Source organism: Diceros bicornis, chromosome 1 (assembly GCF_020826845.1).
Source record: "Diceros bicornis minor isolate mBicDic1 chromosome 1, mDicBic1.mat.cur, whole genome shotgun sequence".
NCBI classification, from domain to species: domain Eukaryota; kingdom Metazoa; phylum Chordata; class Mammalia; order Perissodactyla; family Rhinocerotidae; genus Diceros; species Diceros bicornis.
The window spans coordinates 36695779-36717247 of NC_080740.1; the positions used below are offsets into that span (position 1 = coordinate 36695779).

The 21469-nt window shown below is 38.8% G+C and overlaps 1 protein-coding gene across 1 annotated transcript in view; it reads left to right on the forward strand.

Annotated features, from left to right (window-relative positions):
- The window catches only part of KCNN2 (potassium calcium-activated channel subfamily N member 2), a 133010-nt gene that overhangs the window by 32376 nt on the left and 79165 nt on the right, over positions 1-21469 (forward strand). Inside the window, exon 3 of the mRNA XM_058538685.1 lies at positions 6258-6676. Within this exon, the coding sequence (XP_058394668.1) occupies positions 6258-6676 (419 nt within the window). The remainder of the gene's footprint in view (positions 1-6257; positions 6677-21469) is intronic.

Genomic DNA, 21469 nt, shown 5'->3' on the forward strand with positions numbered 1-21469 from the left:
AGATCAGACCGCAGAGCTTGCAGCCTCATTGAGGAGGAATAGCACAGGCAGAAAGTAGCTGGGGCTTCTGCAGCTGAGCCCCTCGCTTTCCGTGCTGGCTGAGCAGTGGTCCTCAGGCCAGCAGGTGACCTGATCATGCGGGAGGCCCCTCCCATTAAACTCTAGACCCTCTTCCTGCTGATGACTCTCACTGTCAATTCACCTTGGACAATGAACTTGAAGTATATTATATTTTGGGTATCTGAGCAAATATAAAACAGTTGCACTGGAAAGTTCAAGTTTATGGTGGAGTATATTCTGAGGGCATATTCCTAATTAGACTTCAGACTTCTGGCAAAGACCATTAACAGCAGCTGTAGAATTAAAGTAGATTATACTTTCACCATAAAATCTTCCTTCTCTTATCAACATCAAAATGAAAAATGAATATAGAGATGTTTGAATATCTGTCATTCTGAGTACTCTAACTCCCCTACAAGTAAGCTTAAAACAGATCGTATATATGTTATATTGATCATATGGAATGTAACGGGAATATTTTTACAGCTGGATTTTAATACTTGACATGGAATCAGTTGTTGAATAACTGATGTTTAGAATGTTTTCATTTTCTTTATAGGATACTAAGTGCATTAACATATTTCTAAATCTGGTAAATATTACTTTACAATTTGTAATTGATAGCCCTCACCCTTGACTCCTAGAACAGCACTTTCTTTTCTTCCTATTTCACAGACTGGCGTGACCTCCTAGCTGCCCTCCACACTTAGGTTCCTCAGGACTTGGCCTGTGTCCTCTCCTTTTCTCTTCACTTTCTCTAAATTTGCCTTTGATCTCATAAAACTACCTAAATACTGATGCTTTCCAAATTTATTTCAGTAGTCCCGACTTCTCTTCTGAGTGACTTGCATATACTGCTGCCTACTTGGCATCTACACTCAGATGACAGTGGCCAAAATGGAACCCTTTTCTTTCCTCTCCAACCCCTCCTCCCCCAGCTGATTGTACTCAGGAAATGGCACAGTCATCCACTGTGTTTTTCAGAGTAGAAACTCAGCTGTCTATGATTCTTCTCTTTCTTTTATTACTCCCACATTCAGCCCATCAGCAAGATCTCCAAACTATATCTCTAGTGCACCCACTATCTCCATTTCCATGGCAACCTCTACCCCACTGTCCAGGTCATGGGGCCACTGACTACAACCAATCAGATGCGAGAGAACTTACTAACATGTACCTTTTCTTGTATACTCTTGTTTCCCCAGCAGTAAGGATGAGCCCTGTAAGCTGTAAATCAGATCACTTCATTCCTCTGCCTAATACCCTTCACTGGGTTCCCACTGCACTTGGAATGAAATCCAGTCTTGATACCTCGGCCAGTAATGTCCTGCACATCTCTATTTGTCTCTTCAAACTTATCTCCTTTCACATGCCCCTTGATCATTAAGTTTCAACCACTCTGGTGTTCTTTTATTTCCTGAAGTGTGCTAAGTTTTTATAAACCCCATGGCCTTTACATGTGCTATTTCCTATGCCTAGAATGTTCTTCTCCTGGCTGTCTATATGACTGGCTCTTTTCTTTATCCAGGTCTCGACTTAAATGGTACTTCTCTAGATGTCTTCTCTGATGACCACATCTGCTGTCACCTCCAATTTGTTTGTTTCCTTCATAGCAGCGTCCACAGATGTAATTACTTTATTAAATTGCTTTACGTCTGCTTTCTTGACTTTGTCTTTCTTTCCTGGTGAATGTTAGTTTCGTGGGGCAGACCCTGTGTCTGCTATAGATCCTCTTGTGTGGCTAGTACATAGCAGTGTCTGGCACATAATGAGTATTCAGTACACTGGATATTAAGTAAATAAATGAATGAACAAAGAGATAAGCAGCTGTTAAGAGTGAGGATTATGTAGAGAGTATAAGAAAATATTTCTTTCTTAACTTTGGCATTAAAATATGTATTCTGGGGGCCGGCCCGGTGGCGCAAGCGGTTAAGCGCACACGTTCCGCTGTGGCAGCCCGGGGTTTGCCGGTTCGGATCCCGGGTGTGCACCGACGCACCGCTTGTTAAGCCATGCTGTGGCGGCGTCCCATATAAAGTGGAGGAAGATGGGCATGGATGTTAGCCCAGGGCCAGTCTTCCTCAGCAAAAAAAGAGGAGGATTGGCATTGGATGTTAGCTCAGGGCTGGTCCTCCAAACAAAAAAAAAAATATATGTATTCTGAAAAAATGAAACCAAAAATAAAATCATTTCAGGTGTTGACTAAATCCCTGATAGTAAAAAGCGACTATGTGATAGAAAATTTTTCTGGGGAGGTTACTGAAGAAGAATATTATCTGGATTTCCTATGGAATTGCAAAATTGTGCTGCTGCGATGACTTAGCATTTAGTAGGATGTGTCCTCTACCGATTTGAAAAATGTCATAGGTTTATTTCACTTGTAATATGCTTTAGTATTCTCATCTTCCATGAGCATATTTAGTTAACATTAGGATCTATCCAGTGATTAGGATAGTCAATATTAAAGGAGAAATAACAAGGCACTTTGTTTAACAAGCATTTCTTATTCTCTACTAGGTAGACGTGGTTCCTGTCCTCAAGGAGCCTCACAGACAAGTAGGGATGACAGTCTTACAGAGAAATCCTTGTTGTCCCCTGTGGCAGCATCAGTAAGAGGCACATAGAGGGATCATGGTGGAACAAAGGAAGGAGTTTTCAGATTTGGCTGGGGCATGGACAGTGTCCTGAAGGATTGACTTTGGAGTTTGGTCTTAAAGGAATAAGAATTTACTGGGTAGAAACACTTTCTAGTTCATAGGACAGAATGTACAAAGACATAGAAGCATGATTAGGATAACGTATTCTGGAATCTGCAACCAGACGGAAATGTAAGGGGAGTAATGGGCAATGAGGTTGAAGAGATAGGAAAACCAGATTGTGGAAGGGGGGCCATTGAATGGTTTTAATCTTGACAGCAGTAGCATTATATAATCTACATTTTAAAAAGGTCATTAAAGGATGGAGGATAGCTTCCAGTAGGAGGAATCTGGTGGTGGAGACAGAAGGCGTGGGTGAGATCACCCAGGAAAGCAGAGTGAGAGGAGTCAGGCGGACCTCAGTAGAGCAGGGGTACTTAGATGGGGAGGAGGAAGGGGGTTTTTTAAGAAAGCTGAGATGGACTCTTCCGAGTGGCAGCAGATGAAAAAAGCAATATGTCACACAGGCCGTGAGAAGAGATCTTTTTTAGGAAGGAAGGAGTGATTAATGTCAGAGAAATCATGTAAGATAAAAATTAAGATAGAAGGACTGGATTTCATAATTAAGGTATCTTTAGTGACCTTAGCAAGAGTAGTGCTGGTGGGGTGTTGGGGGATGAAAGATAATTGAGAAAATGAACGCTGCCTAGGGCCCACATAGAGCCAAGGGGGCAACAGGCGGGGGGTGGGAGGTGGGAGTGTCTCCTTTGTGTTCCTTTGTTTCAGTGAACAGCAGAGATTTGAACTTGCTTGTATACTCTGCCGAGAGAGAGGAAGCACAGGAACCAGGCTCTCAATGCTGGAGAACTGGGTTTCGTTGTAATATTGCTTTAGACAGGGAGCAAAAGACAAGGGAAGTGAGGGGAAAAGGGTGAGATGTAGGCAAGTTTGTGGCTGAAGTATGAAATAGAGGTATTTCTGATATTGGGGGGAAGCATGCTGAGAGAGAGGGGGACAAAGGTGGCCTTTGAGCAGAAAGATGATTGTTTGGAGCTGATGCTATGGAGGTTGGGGGAATGATCGGAATGATCGCAGGTGGTACTGAGGGTTCAGCTGAGCTTGAAGGCACAGGTGTGTGGTGGCCTCAGTCCACCTGCAGGTCCCAGATTGGCGTTACCTGGACAGGCCCACCAGAAGGTAAAGGGGAGGCTGCTGAGAATGCCCGTGAGATAACGGCTGCAGTGATGTGACTGAATACAGGGAACCAGCATAGTTAGGGAAGTGAGCAGAAGGGCCAATGAAAAGGAGCCCGAAAAGAGGCTCAGACGTCAGAGGAGCAGGTGCACTGTGAGTGTTGGAAGGTGGGCAATCCTAGGAAGATAGGAGACTATTTATAAGCAATATATCAGAATTACACATCTAAACTGCCATTTCTTTACCAGTTACCTGAGAAGGTACTTATTGTGCATTTATGCTGCTGTGGCCCAGAATGGTGTGGGGAAGCCTGTCTTGGAATTGTGCTCAGAATCTGCAGGACAAATTTGACTATACAGTCTTGGTGATTCTTAGCCTTTTGGGGGTGGATTTGATTTTTTGCCAAGTCGTTCAGAGCCAAGTTCAGTGAAGAAAGTCGACAAACTGGGTAATACCACTTTCAGTGGAAATAGAAATGTGGATTTAAATAACAATACTGTTTTTCTTCTGTGACTTGTAACAGGCCCTGAGAGCAGTTTCCAAAGGGAGCAGCGACAGCATCTTTGGAACGTATATAGCCTCTCAAAGAAACTAGTTTGAGGGACACATTCTTTTGGATGTAAACATCTTAAGAGATTTGGAAGTCACACTCCTTTAGAGTTATGCAGTACTCAGTAAATGCTTGTGTAAAGTTTAGAAGGCGCCTACCATTATATCTACACAGTCTGTATATCTGTGTTATTGAAATCATTTATACCAACATGATATTGAAAGTGGGGAGACTGAACAAGAATATTTCCATAGCCAACTTGGCCTGCTTTGTTTATGATCTATTTCTTTACTGGCAACTGGAAAAATATAATTTTTCTTGTCTCTTACCATTCTTCAAACACTTTAATGTCTCTAGATGGAAAGTTATGATAGAGGCATACCTAAAGGCATTATATTGCCATAACTTAATCTGTTAAAATTGTAATATGTTTATGAGAGATTCTGCTGGTTCTCCATCTCCTTGAGGTAACAGAAAGAAGTGGTAATTTTTGTCCTCAAATTCCTGTCCTTGCAAAGTAACACTAATGACAATGTTTGAATAATAGCATGGGAAGTAGCTGTGAACTGCGGAAGAATTAACCTAGAATGGGAGTTGGTAACCATCTAAATGGTGGAAACATTACTTTCCTGACTCTAGAAGAGCAGACTCCATAGAATCCAACCGTAGTAGAAATCTGCTCTGCCAGCCTTCTACTATTCCCTTACTTGACAATGGACTGTTCTCACCTGGGTTGCTTTCATCTTATGCTTTCTACTTAAGCTGGCTACTTAGTGAAAGGCAAAGAATATGTCATCTTTCTTAGTGGGGGAGAGCTATTGGCATTCTGGACAGACAGGTCTTTCTTGTGCGTGGGACTCTGGGAACTGCAGCATAGTTGGCACCCCTGGCTTCGTGGCTCTAAATGCCAGTAGCCCCCACAAGTCATTGTGGCAGTCAGAAATGTCACCACGCACTTCCAAATGCCTCTGGTTGTTTACGGATTTCCAGAGCCTGGTGGACTTGTTTACTGAAAAGCCAGGAAGACAGGAAACATTCTTTTCTGTCCCTTTTACTGTCTGTCTGTCTGTCTATCTATCTATCTATCTACGTATCCTCTTTTTCTTTCTTTTCTTTTTGTTTTCTTTCATTGCGGTGTGAGGAATGACAGAAATAGGAAAAAGGAATCTTTATTAAAGATTGAAAACAAATTAATAATCCAAGGGAAGGCTAAGGGAGAGCAGAAGAAAAAAGACAGAAAAGAGAGTGGTAGTGGGGAAGCTGGAAGAAATGTTTCTGCCACATTCGTCTGTGGTCTCTTGTGATTTTCTCTCTGAAGCCAAGAATGAGATTTCCTTTAGGAACACTTGTGTATAGTTGAATTGTAGGGTATAACTGATTGCAGAGGCACCCTAAGTAGATTTCACTGAGAATGTTGTTAGAATTGTGTAAGGGTTTAGATTCAGACCTTTCAAGAGGAGAACAACTTGGTATAAGACGAGTCCATCTGATTTCCTCTAAGGGGGGTGAATTACTGATAGGCCCAAGCCCCTTATTTAAAAATGATGTTACTTACATGATTGTCCAGGAGCATGGACTCCAAAATCATTTCATCTCCTGTGTAGCAAGTTTTTAATTTCAATTTTTACAAAATGAAGTTCTCCTTTTGTGCCAATACAATTTTCTAAAAATAGTGTACCTGGCTAGCATTTAAAAGTTATAACCTTTAGCTTGCCATGATTGCTAAACGTCATCTGTTATGTATTTTTAAAATCTGCACTAACACTTGTGGACCATTCATGCCATACTGAAGCTGATTTTCTACTTTATTTTTTCAGTTGTTCATGGTGGACAATGGAGCAGATGACTGGAGAATAGCCATGACTTATGAGCGTATTTTCTTCATCTGCTTGGAAATACTGGTGTGTGCTATTCATCCCATACCTGGGAATTATACGTTCACATGGACGGCCCGGCTTGCCTTCTCCTATGCCCCATCCACAACCACCGCTGATGTGGATATTATTTTATCTATACCAATGTTCTTAAGACTCTATCTGATTGCCAGAGTCATGCTTTTACATAGCAAACTGTTCACTGATGCCTCCTCTAGAAGCATTGGAGCACTTAATAAGATAAACTTCAATACGCGTTTTGTTATGAAGACTTTAATGACTATATGCCCAGGAACTGTACTCTTGGTTTTTAGTATCTCATTATGGATAATTGCCGCATGGACTGTCCGAGCCTGTGAAAGGTAAGTTTGTCTCTTTTCCTGAGAACATAATTTGCCATATGGTGTCCTTGAAAGTGGGAGAAAGAACACATTTTAGACTAGAGGCACATGGTGACTCACTCTTGAAAATTTTGGATTCTCCTATGAGCTTCTTTTAAATGACTGTGACAAAACTTTTCTTAAGATTTCTGCAGACAGCGATGCCTTGATGCTTATGTATTTTTCTTTCTAACTTGATCAATTTTCAATAGAGGGCTGCCTTTATAATCTGTGTCAAAATCTGGAGATCTACAAATTGTGTAGGAGACGTCTATCAGAAACGTTTGTTTAATGGTAATACTGAATCGTTTTGGTGCCTTACTGGTTATAGCATTGATTATTGTTGAGACAGAAATCCAGTGAAGAGTGGTGATGCAAGATATCTGAACTGTAGAGAATACCTCAAAGTGGTTTGTTGACTGTAGTGCCTAGTTATGATAGTGTTCACGTGCTGCTGATGAAGAGCTAATAGTTGTAATATTCGGTTTTATTGAATTCTCAACAATTAATGAAAAGGGGCAGTGTGTGTTTGTTTTATTGTCTGAAGAGCTCCAGTGGTCTAGAGCTGGACTCACATTCTCAGAACTCAGAAGCAGCTCAGGAAGTCTGAATTAATCAGTTATAGCATCAGTGATTTTAACCTTGCCATTTAACAAACAAACGAAAATAGATTTGTTACATAAATGGGAAGAATTCTTTCATAATGAAGGAGGAAACCTCATGTGACCTTGGTTAAGAGATGCAAGTTGAAATTAGCAATAGACAGATACGAACAATTTAGAAGTTTATAGAACTGTTAAATATTAGAATGTTGGCTTTTGTAGTAACTAGATTTTTTTAAATTTAGTTTTTGAAAATCCAAATTTTATATATATACGGATAGTTTAAGGAAGAAAAATATCTAATGAGAGTTGTTGCAAAAATAGCAAACCCACAACACCCCTCTCCCATTTCTGCTTTCCAGAAGTAATCACTTTAAATTCTTTTAGCCAGTTCTTTGGTAATTGCTTTCCATATTTCTAAATGATGTTGCTTATATTGCTACATCTAGATTTTTTGTCTAGATTTTTATGGAAGTTGAAGTTTTTAGTTTTCTTTCACTTACACGTACACACCACTTTCACAACTCTACCCCCCAAAAAAGTAATTTCCATCTTCCAATGAGTTATATAAACACCAATAATCTATATTCCATGTTTCCATTATTATGACTATGTGAACTGCATTTGTATTTGAACAATATAGTATATTATAATCATTTTGCCTTTCTTGAACATCTTTTTATTTTCTCTGGAATTCATAATTGCCTTATTTTATTTTCTTAGTTTTCTTATTTTTTTCTTTGCTTAGTTTTCTATATACATACCACCAAATCATCGCTAAATTCTCCCACGTTATGTAAATATCTTTTTACTAGATTCATGTATATTGGGCAGCCTATCAATTTCACCTTGAAGAAATGATTCTTGAGACTTTCTAACCTCCTTCTCCATCATGTTGGGGATTTCCTTTGTCTTTTTTGTATGTTGAATATTCTTTTTCTTGAACCTCGTTTCTCCCTCTTTCCTCATTTATTCTTTCATTTTGACAGAATCTGTCTTCCATGAGCTTCTGAGAAAAGATAGTATGTGAGAGATACATATTTTTGAGACCTTACAGATATGGTAGTCTTTATTCTTCTCTCATGTTTAATTGATAACTCAGCTGGATATAAAACTTTAGATTGGAAATCACTTTGCATCAGAATATTGAAGACTTTATTTTCCTCTGTCATCCAGGGTCCTGCAGCCAGTCTGATGCTATTCTCATTTTTTGATAATTTTTTTTCCTGGAAGCTTTCAAGGATCAATGTTTTAAAATTGCACAAGGATATATCTTGGTGTGAACCTATTTTAATCCAGTGTCCTGGGAATTTAGTGGGCCTCCTCAGTCTTAGAATTAATGTCCTTCAGTTCTTGGAAATTTTCTTGAATTATTTAGTGATTTTTTTCTTGTGTGGATATTGGCCCCCCTATATTAGTTCTTTAATTTTCTTATTTTCTTTCTGTATTGTTTTCCACCTGTTTTTACTCTATATATGGAAGATAACCTCAATTTTATCTTTCAAACTTTCTATTTATTTCCCCCTTTTTTTCTTTTTTTTTTTTTTGATGAGGAAGATTGGCCCTGAGCTAACATCTGTGGCCAACCTTCCTCTTTTTTTTTTTGCTTGAGGAAGATTGTCGCTGAGCTAAGATCTGTGCCAGTCTTCCTCTATTTTGTATGTGGGATACCACCACAGCATGGCTTGATGAACGGTGTGTAGGTCTTCACCCAGGATCCATACCTGTGAACACCAGGCCATCAAAGCAGAGCGTGTGGACTTAACCACTATACCAGTGGGCTGGCCCCTATTTCCTTTTTAATATATATTAATTTCCAATGCCTCATTTTTGATCCCTAAATGACCATTTTTTTAAAAAATAACATCACGCTTTTCTTTCTTAGATGTGCTGTTTTATTTGTCTGGAGATGTTAATGATAATTTTTGAAATTTTTTCTCTTTATATATTTTTTGTTTCCCCAAAGATTCATTTTTCTGTTTGTTTTGGCTTCTATTTTAGAAGCTTTCCCAAAGTGTGTAGATAACCTTGGCTGTCTGCTCATACTTAAGAGTAAATCAGTAAAGAGCTGACTGGGAGCTTTCTGTACAAATCTAGAACTTGTCAGCTGCAGCCTTCACTACAGGGTAATTTGAGCGGGAAGGGTGTGGAACACCAATGTCAGTATCTTTACATATGTTCTGTTTTTGCTAAACAATCTGGCTTATAGGAGGTCGTTTCTACTCTCCTGTCATGAAGGTACAAGCCTAGGTGACAGCATTCTGGGAATTGAAAGATAGGGCAAAGAAGAGGTCTCGACGGTTAATATGCAAACATTGATTTATTTTTCTAGTTGTCCTACAGTCGGCCTGCTCTCTACAGTGTCTGATGCCCTGCAGTCAGCCCACAGACCTTGTGTTTTACCTCTCCAGACAATAAACGTCCAGACTTCTTCCAGGTTAGCCAAAGGCGCTACCAGTTACAGAGTAGAAGAGTGAATCTAGGTGTCTAACTGCTTTTATGCAGCATGTGAACCTGTCCTCACATTTAAAGCTCTGTCATTATCTCTACTTACAGAGGTACTGATGCCGAGAATTCCTGAATCTTTGGTGGGGGGGGTGTAGAGGTGGGGGTAAGGGTTGGTTCTTAGTGCAAATATGGTTGCTTCTTGATTTTTTTAACTACTGCTGGTCTAGAATTCTCCTTTCCCAAGTCAGATAAGTCAGTTATCACTTGGGTCAATTGGCTTTCTAGCGTCTTTACTACTTTCTTGTCACTCATTCTTGCTGTCCTAATGGGTTTATACTTTTTTTGTTTGGTTTTAAATTATTTATAGTTATTTTAAGGGGGTCTAGGGAGGGAGCTGAGGCCAGCGTGTTTGTTGAATCCACCTGCTTTCACCAGAAATTCTGTAGGGACTAGTTTTTAATATTATATATCTGAACCTTTTTTTAGAACTTCTCTACATAAATATGGCATTTGAGGAATTAAAGTTTTCTTTTTAAAGAAAGGTAGACTCGTTATGGTAATGCTTTTTTTCCTAGTAATCATGGTATTTAGATACCTATGATATTTTCTGGAGCAGATGTACCTGTAAAGTTTGAAGAATAAATATGTAAAACTCAGTTGATATGCCTATAAAGTTTATGAAGATTACTCTTAATTAAAAGTTATGTATAATAATGTGACAATGGGGGTAAAAGCACAGTTTAACAAAATATACATCTATATGGATGGTCGCTAGTGCATCTGCTTCCCAGGGGCCAATGAAATAAAACAGCCTCAAAATTCTGCACATGCCATACATTTTCTTTTCAAAAACAGTTCGCTTTAGCTGTTTTAACCTATTGTCACTAAGTACAAAAAGCCTGAGGCAAGCTGTACCAGATCTTCTTATCAGCCCGAAGTGTGTGTGTTTTTTAATATGTTGAGATTGTTAGATGACGGACCATTCAGATTTTCATATAAAAAGGCACTAGAAAGTGAAAATTGTCTATTTCATATCAAGAATGAGAGTCTGTAGGCAGCAGTTACATAAAGGGAACAAATCTGTGGCATAGTGGGAGGAGGAGAGACCAGACTCTGGATTGGGACACTGGGATTTAGTCCCCGTTGTGCAATTTAGGGGCTGAGTGACCCCAGGCCAACCGGCTTACTTCTTGTTGCCTTGGTTTCTTCATCGCAAACTAAACGGATTGATAAGCTCTCCTCTTCCAAAGGTAACATTTTGCGATTGTACACATGTGTAAAAGAAACTAAAATCATTAACCAGCATTGTGATAGTAGAAGATTTTCCACATTTCCTTTTTCATTAAACTTTCCATTTTGCTGCACAAAGTCTCCCGATTGTGACTTGTAAGATACAAAGATATAAAAAAATTTGTTTAGTTCTTCACAAAGTTGATTTTGAATATGATGTTGCCCATGTCTTATACTTCCTTAGATGTTTGTTTTCTGGCCGGCTTTCTCTCTCTCCTTCCTTCCTTTCTTCCTTTTGTGAAGTTTGCAATACTTAATACAACACACAGCTCTCCTATTTCTTTGGTTTGGAATTTGGATTTGAATGATCCCCACCAGGTCTATCTTTGATCCATTCAAGCATTCTCTCTATATGACAGGGGGATTCACACCTGATAGAATTTTTTTTTAGGTAATTAGAATAAGTCTAAGAATATTTTTTAAAGGAGAGAGCTTTTGAGAGAGAGAGAGAGGCAAATGGCTTTCTGGAGAAGTTTGTTTTGCAAACCTGTCTCTCTCCTTCCACCAAGTACAGCACATCTAGAGGTTTCTGGAAAATGTTTTCCACTAATGAGGAGCACATCCTATACAAGGCATCTCCTTCTGGTGATATTACTTTCCCTGCAGATCATGCACCTCTGGTTTATCTTTAAGTAATAAAAACTCTTTTTTTATTTTTTTTCTTTATTTTTTAGTGAATGATAGGTGGAAGCAGAGTGGCAAGTGTTGGGCATTATTTCTGTGGCCTACATTTGTCAGGAAGAGGCTGCCGCAGACCGGACCACAGTGTCCCTTCTCTCTGGTCTGGTTTGGCCTGTGTTGAGGTGGACAGCAGGCCTGGAAAGAACACTGTCTTCTGAAGCAGCCTGGGAAGTGTGACCTGGTGCTATCAAGCGATCTCATGTCCACGTGGGCGTAGGCCAAAGCATTTAATCAAATATATCAGGAGAAACTTCAGGAACATTTATGTCTTAGAAGAATTCTGAACCCCAGAGCTTGGGGTCCTGAAAATTGTGACTATTTCCATCTTGAGTGGTCCCTTCTGTGGCTTCACTGGTTTTGTAAAGAGACCGTAGGGGAGTGTTACCCCAAAGCGCACTTCACTGGACACAGTTTTTGAGGAAGCTGTTTTGTGAGAGGTAGGACTGAATACTGTGGGCTGGTGCTGTGTTACACAAGAAAAGCCTTTTGTTTTGTTTTTTCTTTTTTACATGGGGGTTCTCAGAGCATTTAATGTGTGAGTGTGCATTGGGAATATCCAAGAGAGGAAAGGAGCATTTATTTGGCTACGTGTTCTTGAAACACAGTTGGCATATGTCAATACTGAAGTGTCAGAGATAGAAAGGGATTTTAACTTTCTGCACAGTTGGAGAATTTTTAAAAATGTTTCTTTGTAAAATATAAGTTTCATGATGTGGGAGAGGGGGCAGAGCTTAGGACTGAAAGGAAGAAGGTGGAAAGAAAGGGGGCTGAGAACTTTGGGGGCAGTGTTACCAAGCAGAAAAGCAGACATGGTAGTAATCTGTGATAATCTAGAGATGCTGGTACTATTTCTGTCACTGGAAAAGATTCGTTAAGATGTTAGCAGCCAAATAAACTTACTGTTCTTATTTATCTCATTGTTTTATCTAAGAGCATTTAAATGTGCATTAACTATTATGCGTTAGTTAAGAGGGAAGATTTTCTAAAAATGACTTAAAAATGGTTTGCTCTTTTTCAAAATGGGGAGATTGGAGAAGCAAACAATGGAACTTGTTTTGAATAGCTTTTAAAATCTAAACAGCATTTTAGATGAATTAAGAATAAATTCTTTCCATCACTAAAAACTAGTAGGTGAAAATAACTGGTATTTATTTTTCAAATTATCAAAGACAGTTTGAGGAATGGAGTTTCGGTTATGTTTAGAATCTACTATTTACTGTCTTAAAAGTATGTTTCATTTCTTTGATTAATCAGGTTAGACTTTTCTCTATTTTTTTAAATTCTGTCACTAGAAGTCTCTTACATTGTATTTTTTTTAATTGCCTGGAAGATGATTTCTGAAATGCAGTTGAAACTTACTTTATTATAACGTAGTATATTGTGGAATATTACAGTCAAATCATGCCCCATAATAAAACTTTTATGCAACATACATTTCATATAAAATAGCTGCTTTTAACACGAGGATTGGTTATGTCTTCTGACATCAGTATTATGAAGGAGTTGCTAAGTAAAGCCCTTGTAGGGTGAGAATATTCTATTTTGTAACTACACAGATTTCCATCCTTTTAGCACCAATTCATAGAGGATATATGATTTGAGGTTCCACTTTCTATTGAATATGGGCCCTGAATATCATCTCATTTTTGTACACACTAAGGTAAAATGAATACTCTTGTTCCTGAGAACCAATGAAACTAAATATAGCATGGTAATTGTTTACATCTAAGAAATTAATTCAGCATTGTGGTGGTTACCTTTTTGTGACCAGGTGTGAATCTGTTACTCTAAGATCATACGTTTATGATTTCCTCTATATAGAACATGATTTTAAATAAAACTGAAGTTTAAGTTTCAATATGTGATAAACTGTTTAGAATGCTTAAATGATCTGGGTTCTAATTTTCAAGTTTCTCATTTCAAAAAAGTTTTAGTCTCTTTTTGCTTTTTATCTGATGTAAGCCAGTTTTTCAAGGAGGAAGAGAGAAATGGGATCTGAAAGTCGCATTTGTTCTGTTTTTCTTTTTTACTATTATTTATATAGGATCAAATGTAGGAGAATGTGAAATGAGGGGCTACATTTTCAAACACTAGCTTGTTTCTTGATCTGCCCTCCCTGATTTTATTTTATATTTTCAGGAGACTCACTCAGAGGGCTGCTCTTTTTTAAGCCCTGACCATCGGAGATGCCTTATTTCCTGTTGACTTACTTAAATTTGAAACATGTTCCTTGTGATCAAATTACTTTAATAGTTGTAAAATTAGTCATAAAATATGCATTGCAGGGTTGGGAAAACATCCTGCTGGCACCTTGATTTATTACAGTATACTAGATGATTAGATTATTTCTTACCACTTCAAGTTTCAGCTGTTGCTAAGTAAACTCTAAGCATTTCATCAATGGATTTGTAATTTGTGGTTGATGCAAATGTAATACTTTGTAACCTTGTGCTTCCAGGGCCTGATTCATACGTACGGATATAGCATTTTCAGGCTCATAAATGAGTCCCAGCTTTAAAATGGGCCCTTTCAAGTTACAAAAGTCGGCAGTTTGAAAGCATTCATCATGCATATGTGACTTGCAATGCATCAACGTTCGTATGTTTGCCAAATAAATTGGGCATTAAAGTCTCATGGAAAGAAAAGCCGATACTCTCTCAAGCTCAATTTTCTCTTCATTCCTATGTAGATATGATTTGTTTTTTTTGGTCTAACTCCTGAGAGAACAATGAGGATTAATATTTGTTGGCAAGATGCTTTGAGATCCTCGTTTGAGGAGCGCAGTTTGAAAATACCAGCAGTGATTATCTTCAAGCAGAAAAAATGAGAAACCGAACAGCTCAGAAATCCAACCTCATTGAGCTCATAGTCAGTTCATTACCATCCTCCCCATTCTGACATCCATGCCAATGTACAGATTTTATGGAAAATGAGTCCCGAGTGTCTTCTGACTTTGGAAAATCTCTTGGATCATCCATTTAGTACATTAGACAGGGTGTGTGTATGCAATCTTGTGCAGCGTTCTCAAGCAATTTAGCTTCAGAACCACTGTGCCAGATTTAAAAAAAAAAAAAACATGAAGTCTAAATGTAGATGCCTTGACATTCAAGCTATTTTGTCTTTAAGAAAATTGATATATTTCTTAGACATACATGGGGCTTGATTGGAGAAAACTCAAGTTTTCCCTACTTGCCTGCAGGATTTTCTACATTCTGTTTCTTTTTAAAGTTTATATCCTTTATTTGTAATGTTACCTTATTACAAAATAGCATTAGAATAACAAAAGGAATTCAAGACCAAAAAAGTGCCTTTACCTGCAATAAAATGTACAAATTTTAAACCTTCACAGAGCTTGGACCAATCTGCCTTCTATTATAATGTTAAATTTTTATAACCTTAGTGCATATTAATGGGCTTACTTAATGTTACAAGAATTCAATTAGGGAATGAGATGGGTTTTAGAATGGTATCTCAGAGCTAGTGTCGGGGTAGAGAGCACCTACTCTTAGGCCGCTTGGCTTGGCTCCCTTGGGAGGACTGGACGAACTATTTCTTTGCTGCTAGCCGGCCTGAGAGAGCAGAATCTAGTCCACTGGTACTTCCTGGGGCCCCACGGAGGGGAGTGTAAAGCCTTGAACTCTCCCACTCTGCCAGTTCCAGCCTTGTTTTGTCCCTGATTCAAAAGCCCACGGATTAATAAACAGTCTGATCACTGCCAAATTCCTAGGGATATTGGAAAAGGCCCCCAACCATCAGATATTTAAACTAGCATGATGGTGAAGTCAAAGCCATTTTGAGTACATGCTCATTATTCAATAAATGTTTGGTGACTAAATGGAGGAATAAAAAAAACATCACGCAGGGTTTCATCATAGGTTTTAGCTAAAGTTTAAAAAGAAAAGAGGATTCTTGTCATTCTTGTGGGGTTTTTTTGAACCACTTTATTGAAGTATAATTTATATACCTATTTTAAGTGTACAGTTCAATAGTTTTTAGTAAATGTTGAGAACTGTGCAACCATCACCTCTATTGAGTTTTAAAACAGTTCCATCACCCCAAAAAGATCCCTTGTTCCCATTTGCTTTAAGTTTCTGCTTCCTCCAGTCCCCGGTGACCCCTAATATACTGTCTGTCTCCATAGATTTGCTTTTCTGAGCCTTTCATAGAAATGGAATCAGATAATGTATAGTTTTTTTCATCTGGCTTCTTTTACTTAGCTTAAAGGTTTTGATGTTCATCCATGTTGTAATATTATCATTGTTTGTTCCTTTTTATTGATGAATAGCAGTCTGCTGTAAGGATATGCCACACTTTGTTCATCCATTCACCAGTTTGTGTACATTTAGGTTTCCTTGTTTGGGGCTGTTAATGAATAGGATTGCTGTGAACTTTTGCACAGAAGTCGCTGTATGAACATATGTTTTTGTTTTTTTAGGTATACATCTAGGAGTGGCTGCACCGTTTTATATTCTCAACAGAAATTAGCAGTATATGAGGGTTCCAGTTTTATCACAGCCTTGACAACATTGTCAGTCATATATATATATATATATATACACATATGCACATACACACGCACACATATATATACACAATTGTATACTTATTTATATAAAGTAGTAGCTTGTTGTGGTTGTAATTTCTAATTCTCTAATGACTAATGCTGGTGAACACTTTTTATGTGATCATTAGCCATTTGTATATCTTCTAAGGCAAAACGTCTATTTAAATTGTTTGCCCATTTTTTTTTTTTTTTTGAGGAAGGTTAGCCTTGAGCTAACATCCGTTGCCAATCCTCCTCTTTTTTGCTGAGGAAGATTGGCCCTGGGCTAACATCCATGCCCATTTTCCTCCACTTTATGTGGGACGCTGCCACAGCATGGCTTGACGAGCAGTGCATCGGTCTGTGCCTGGGATTAGGACCTGGGAACCCCGGGCTGCCAAAGTGGAGCGCAGAAACTTAACCACTACGCCACCGGGCTGGCCCCTGTTTGCCCATTTTTAAATTGGGCCGTTTCTCTTATTAAATTGTAAGAGTTCTTTATACCTTCTGGTTACCGGTCCTTTATCAGATATATGATTTGCAAATATTTTCTGTCGCTTGTCTTTTCATTTTCGTTCTTGTGTATTTTGAACATATTGAAGCCATGTATACTTTCCTTTCTCTGAATCAGTCTTGCCTTGCCTCCCAAAGCCATACAGGCAAAAAGCGAGCTATACATACCCAGGGGACTGTGAACTCTTGGAACAGACTTACCTCCCTTGTTAAGTTTTCTGCTTCATATGCTTCTCCTTGCTACCCCTTTCCCACCTTCAAATCTTGCTTTTCTAGTAACCACTATTTTCAGGTAACAGGAAAGAGAGGAAGGAGCAAGAGAGATTGTTTTTTAAACCCAATTTAAAAAATATATTTCCAGTCCTTGCATTGCTTTGATGATTGTAGTAGCTATGAAAAATGAAGTCCAGAGACTATCTATCATTTTTACACTTAGGGTGAAGATGTTCCTGACTTCCCTCCAATGGGGATATTTAAGATTCTTGTTTTTTTTTTTCCCCCCCCCACCAGTTGAGGCAATAATTTCTTTTAATGGATTCACAGCTTTTTTCATGACCAAGGGCAAACATTTGTAACATGTCTGACCATGTTTTAGAGATGTAGCTAAAGATTGTTAAAAACCAAGCTCTCTCCTCCCCTTTGTGTGACCTCGCTAGGTTTTATGACAGTCCACGGTCATGACTTTGGAAGCGTGATGCTCTAGCCATGGGCTGCCTGACCAGATGACCATTGTTTGACTATTGTTTGTACATGCTTTGTATCACAGTGACAGGATATCATAGCACAACTCACAGGGATGTGGCAATTGATATTTGACATTCAGTATTCCACAGCGGCTCAGGGCAAAAGATTTTTGAGTGACTACTCCCTGACATCTTTGCTTTCAAGGCTCCTCTCATAGATTTAGTGTTCTAAAAGCTTTCCATGTTATATAAAATGTACTATTTTGGTTTATTGAATTGTATATAATATTCTAACAGAAGAAGATACAATTTAAAAATAAGTTTTTGCAGACTGTGTGGTATCTAATGTTGTGGTTTTAGAACCTCTTATGAAACTTCATCTAAGAATCATGGTCTGTAAATATGAAAGCCACAAAGTAAGGAACAAAGTATTCAGATTGAGTTGGATTGGCAGAAAATATCTTTTGTCAATGATCATAGTGAAAAGTTAAATTTAGTAACTTCCTTGATTTAAAGAAATGGTTCCCAGTAGTTCATGTGATTTGGGCATGCTAGTGATCATAAGCTCTCTGTTTTTGAATAAAACTGGGGCTATGCTAGAATCCTCCTGAATCTCTACTTACTGTTATTTTGGGGTAGTTTAATGCTTTTGTCCCAGAAGGCATTACAAAATGAAGCATCCAGTATAGAAAGATCAGCTTTGGTCAGTAATTTTAATCTGGTTTAGTGGTGGCCAGCCCTTAGAATTTCAGGCTTGCTGTGTGTCTGTAAAGAGATGAGTATTCTTAGTATCTATACTGTTATTATGGTAGTCTGCCTACTGTGCTTTCTTGTGGTTAGTAAGGTGTTTTGTTTGGTTTTAAATAGGTTATAAGGAGCTCGCGGGTGTCAGTGTGAAGTACGAGACCACTCTGTCAGGTTTTGTATTCCTATTTAAAGATTCTCCATTTTTGATAGGTTTTATTCCTCTTCTCGTCTGCCATTCAACTACTGTGTCATCTGGGTTCCTGTTCTTTCAGTCCTACCAAGGTCATTGGCGTTTATCATGATGAGGCAGGTGTTTGGGGTAAGTGCATGATGATGGATGGTTGGAAGGTAAAAGGAATGAAGATGCTACAGTAGGAAGGTTTGATGTGGCCTTGAAGAAGAACCAGGAAGACTATTGTCATCATTAGTCACTGGCATAATATGATCAAAACTTTTATGTGATCCTGGTTAGGTTAGGGGATGAGTTCCGTCTCCAGTTTGAAGGTATTCTTTGAGTGCCTACAGTATTCTACCCCCTGTGCAAATGGGGGCACAAAAGCCCTTCCTGAACCAAACTCCTCACGGAAATAAAGACCATTTCTAGCACCATCTTGATCCTGATGGCCCAGAGCCCTTTAATGTCTGGGTCAGATAAGACCTTACAAGTCATCTAATTCTATCAGGTGAAGAGCAACACCGACTACCTTCACTCCATGAGGACTTTCGAGGTCAATGTTTCTGCACAGATGTGGACCCATCAGTCAGAACAATAGAAGGCTAATTAGTAACACTTCGTGAGTGATTTTATGGATTAAAGTTTAACCCTACAAGAGTCATTATAAAGAATACTGCTAATGAGAATTATGTATGTTAAATGTGAAAAAAATTCTTATATCTATTTTATCATCTTCTAGAAACTGTTTCATTCGCAAGTAATTAGAGTTTTACTGTTTAGTAAGTTAACAAAGGTTAATGAGGAGCTCTGTGTTAATTTAAAATTTTTTTGAAGCAGGGGCAAAAATAGCACTTGCTGAATTTTTGAAGACTGCAGGCATGTTGGTCTTGGAAATCTGAAACCCTCCTTATGTGCTGGACCACCAGGCAGAAGGCCTCACAGAAACGTGACGGGCATGGTACAGCACTGCTTGAAACCCTTCTCAGTGTTCAGCCTGGAAGTATTTTCATTTACTCTGCTGGAGCACACAGACTTCTGACAGAGTTTCTCGGTCTTTTACCTTGGGTGTTGCTTTATGGGCTCTCAGCATCTGTGTGACTGCAGTCACTGACGGATTTGCAAAGGGAGGGTAGAGGGAACCCTACCCATAGGCGACCTTAGTGACAGAGCTCCACAATGCAGAGAAACATACAGATGCAAGTGAGTGCCCCTAAAGCAGCATATCATCTTTCCTTTCACGAAACTTCCCATGTTCTAAAATCACTGCTGTTGTCCCCTCTGCCACTCATCTTAGGTCCTGCAGTGTGTTTAATGTCATGAGTACTTCCTGAAAGCCTCTTTGTTAGTAATAGGCAATCTAGCATTTCTCCTGTTAGAAATGCACACAAGAAGTGCTGCTCACCATAGTCTGCAGAACTTCTGAGAAGCCCGACCACAGCCTTCTGGAAAAAAGCATCATGAGTTTTAAACCACCAGGTTTAACTTCCTCATACAATCATATCTTTAAGTAGCCACAGCACTGAAGGGGCACAAGTAGGCTATTTGAAAGATAACATAAGAATTTTTTCATGGCCCTTTATCCAGTTTCACTTTTTATTAGAGATTTTATCTGGTTTAGTCTTTGTCTTGATTTCTGCTTCTTATTGATCCTTTTTTATATGGGCACATATCAGGAAGAATTGAGGAAAGGAAAATGTTCTTTCCAGTGTGCTGAGCTATCTAAAGCAGGGGTTTGCAAACTGTGGCCCATGAGCCAAATTTGGCCTACTGCTTGCTTTTGGACAACTCATGAGCTAAGAACAGTTTTTACCTTTTGAAATCATTGTGGGGGCTAGCCTGGTGGCATAGTGGATAAGTTCACGCACTTCGCTTCAGCAGCTCAGGGTTCGCAGGCCCGGATTCCAGGCGCGGACCTATACGCCGTTCATCAAACCATGTTGTGGCAGCATCCCACATACAAAATAGAGGAAGATTGGCACAGTTGTTAGCTCAGGGACAATCTTCCTCAGGCAAAAAGAGGAGGATTGGCAACAGATGTTAGCTCAGGGCCATTCTTCCTCACCAAAAAAAAAAAAAATCATTGGGGGGGTAGGGGATGAAATATGTGATACAGACCATATGTGGTCTGAAAAACCTAAAATATTTACTATCTAGCACTTAACGGAACAAGTTTGCTGACCCTCAATCTTAAAGTAATGTCATTTTTGTCTAATTTGTTTCAAGCACAATGTGATATTATAAATTATAAAGGATTTTTCTCATTTTACTTTGAGGTTCAGGCAATGAATTTATATTTGTCATAGCTTAAATCAGGATGTTTTTTCTTTTTCAAATAATCATTATAATACATTTAGGACTAAATATAAACTACTTTTGGTGACCAAGGATCAAACATTGACATGGGCTCAAGTGATCGGTACAAGTGTCTTACAGATGTTAATCAGTGACCTCAGCTATACTGACTAGTCCTAACTAGATGCCAGTACTAACTAGATGCAGTACTAATTGGATGCCAGTATAATTCATTTTTAATATATGCTAAACAAAAACTACCTCCTCTGTCCACCTAAAGATAATGCAGTAAGATCTGAAAGAAGTCCTCTGATCTCTTGAGGGATCTAGTCTCCTGGGTTTTGACTTTCCTGACCTTGGGTGACATCAGGATAAACACTGAGTCATTAAGAATTCTAATCTAGAGGTGGTGGAGCAGATCTTGGGATGGATTTAGAATTGAAGCCCCTAAGCCATAGTCATTGAACATTGGCAGAAAGTCTTTCCTTTGACTAGGAAAATAACCTGAAGTCTTCCTGCAGTACTGTTCTCCACAATGTGTAAACTGAGCTGCGGGGAAAGCAGTGGCTCCATGCTGCTTATTTACGTTGGCACTCTTAGGAGTAAAATAGTCTTTGTTGCTGTTATGTAATGGAGTATCGTCGTAAAAGACCATGATTGTCTTTGTCCTGTGGTCTCTGCTTCCAAATGCAGGACTGTCTCTATCAAGTCAGCTTATGCTACTTAACATGAGAGAAACTGACCAGCAAGAGATTAAGATAATTCCTGTCTGATTTTCTAATATGAATTTCTACTAAATCC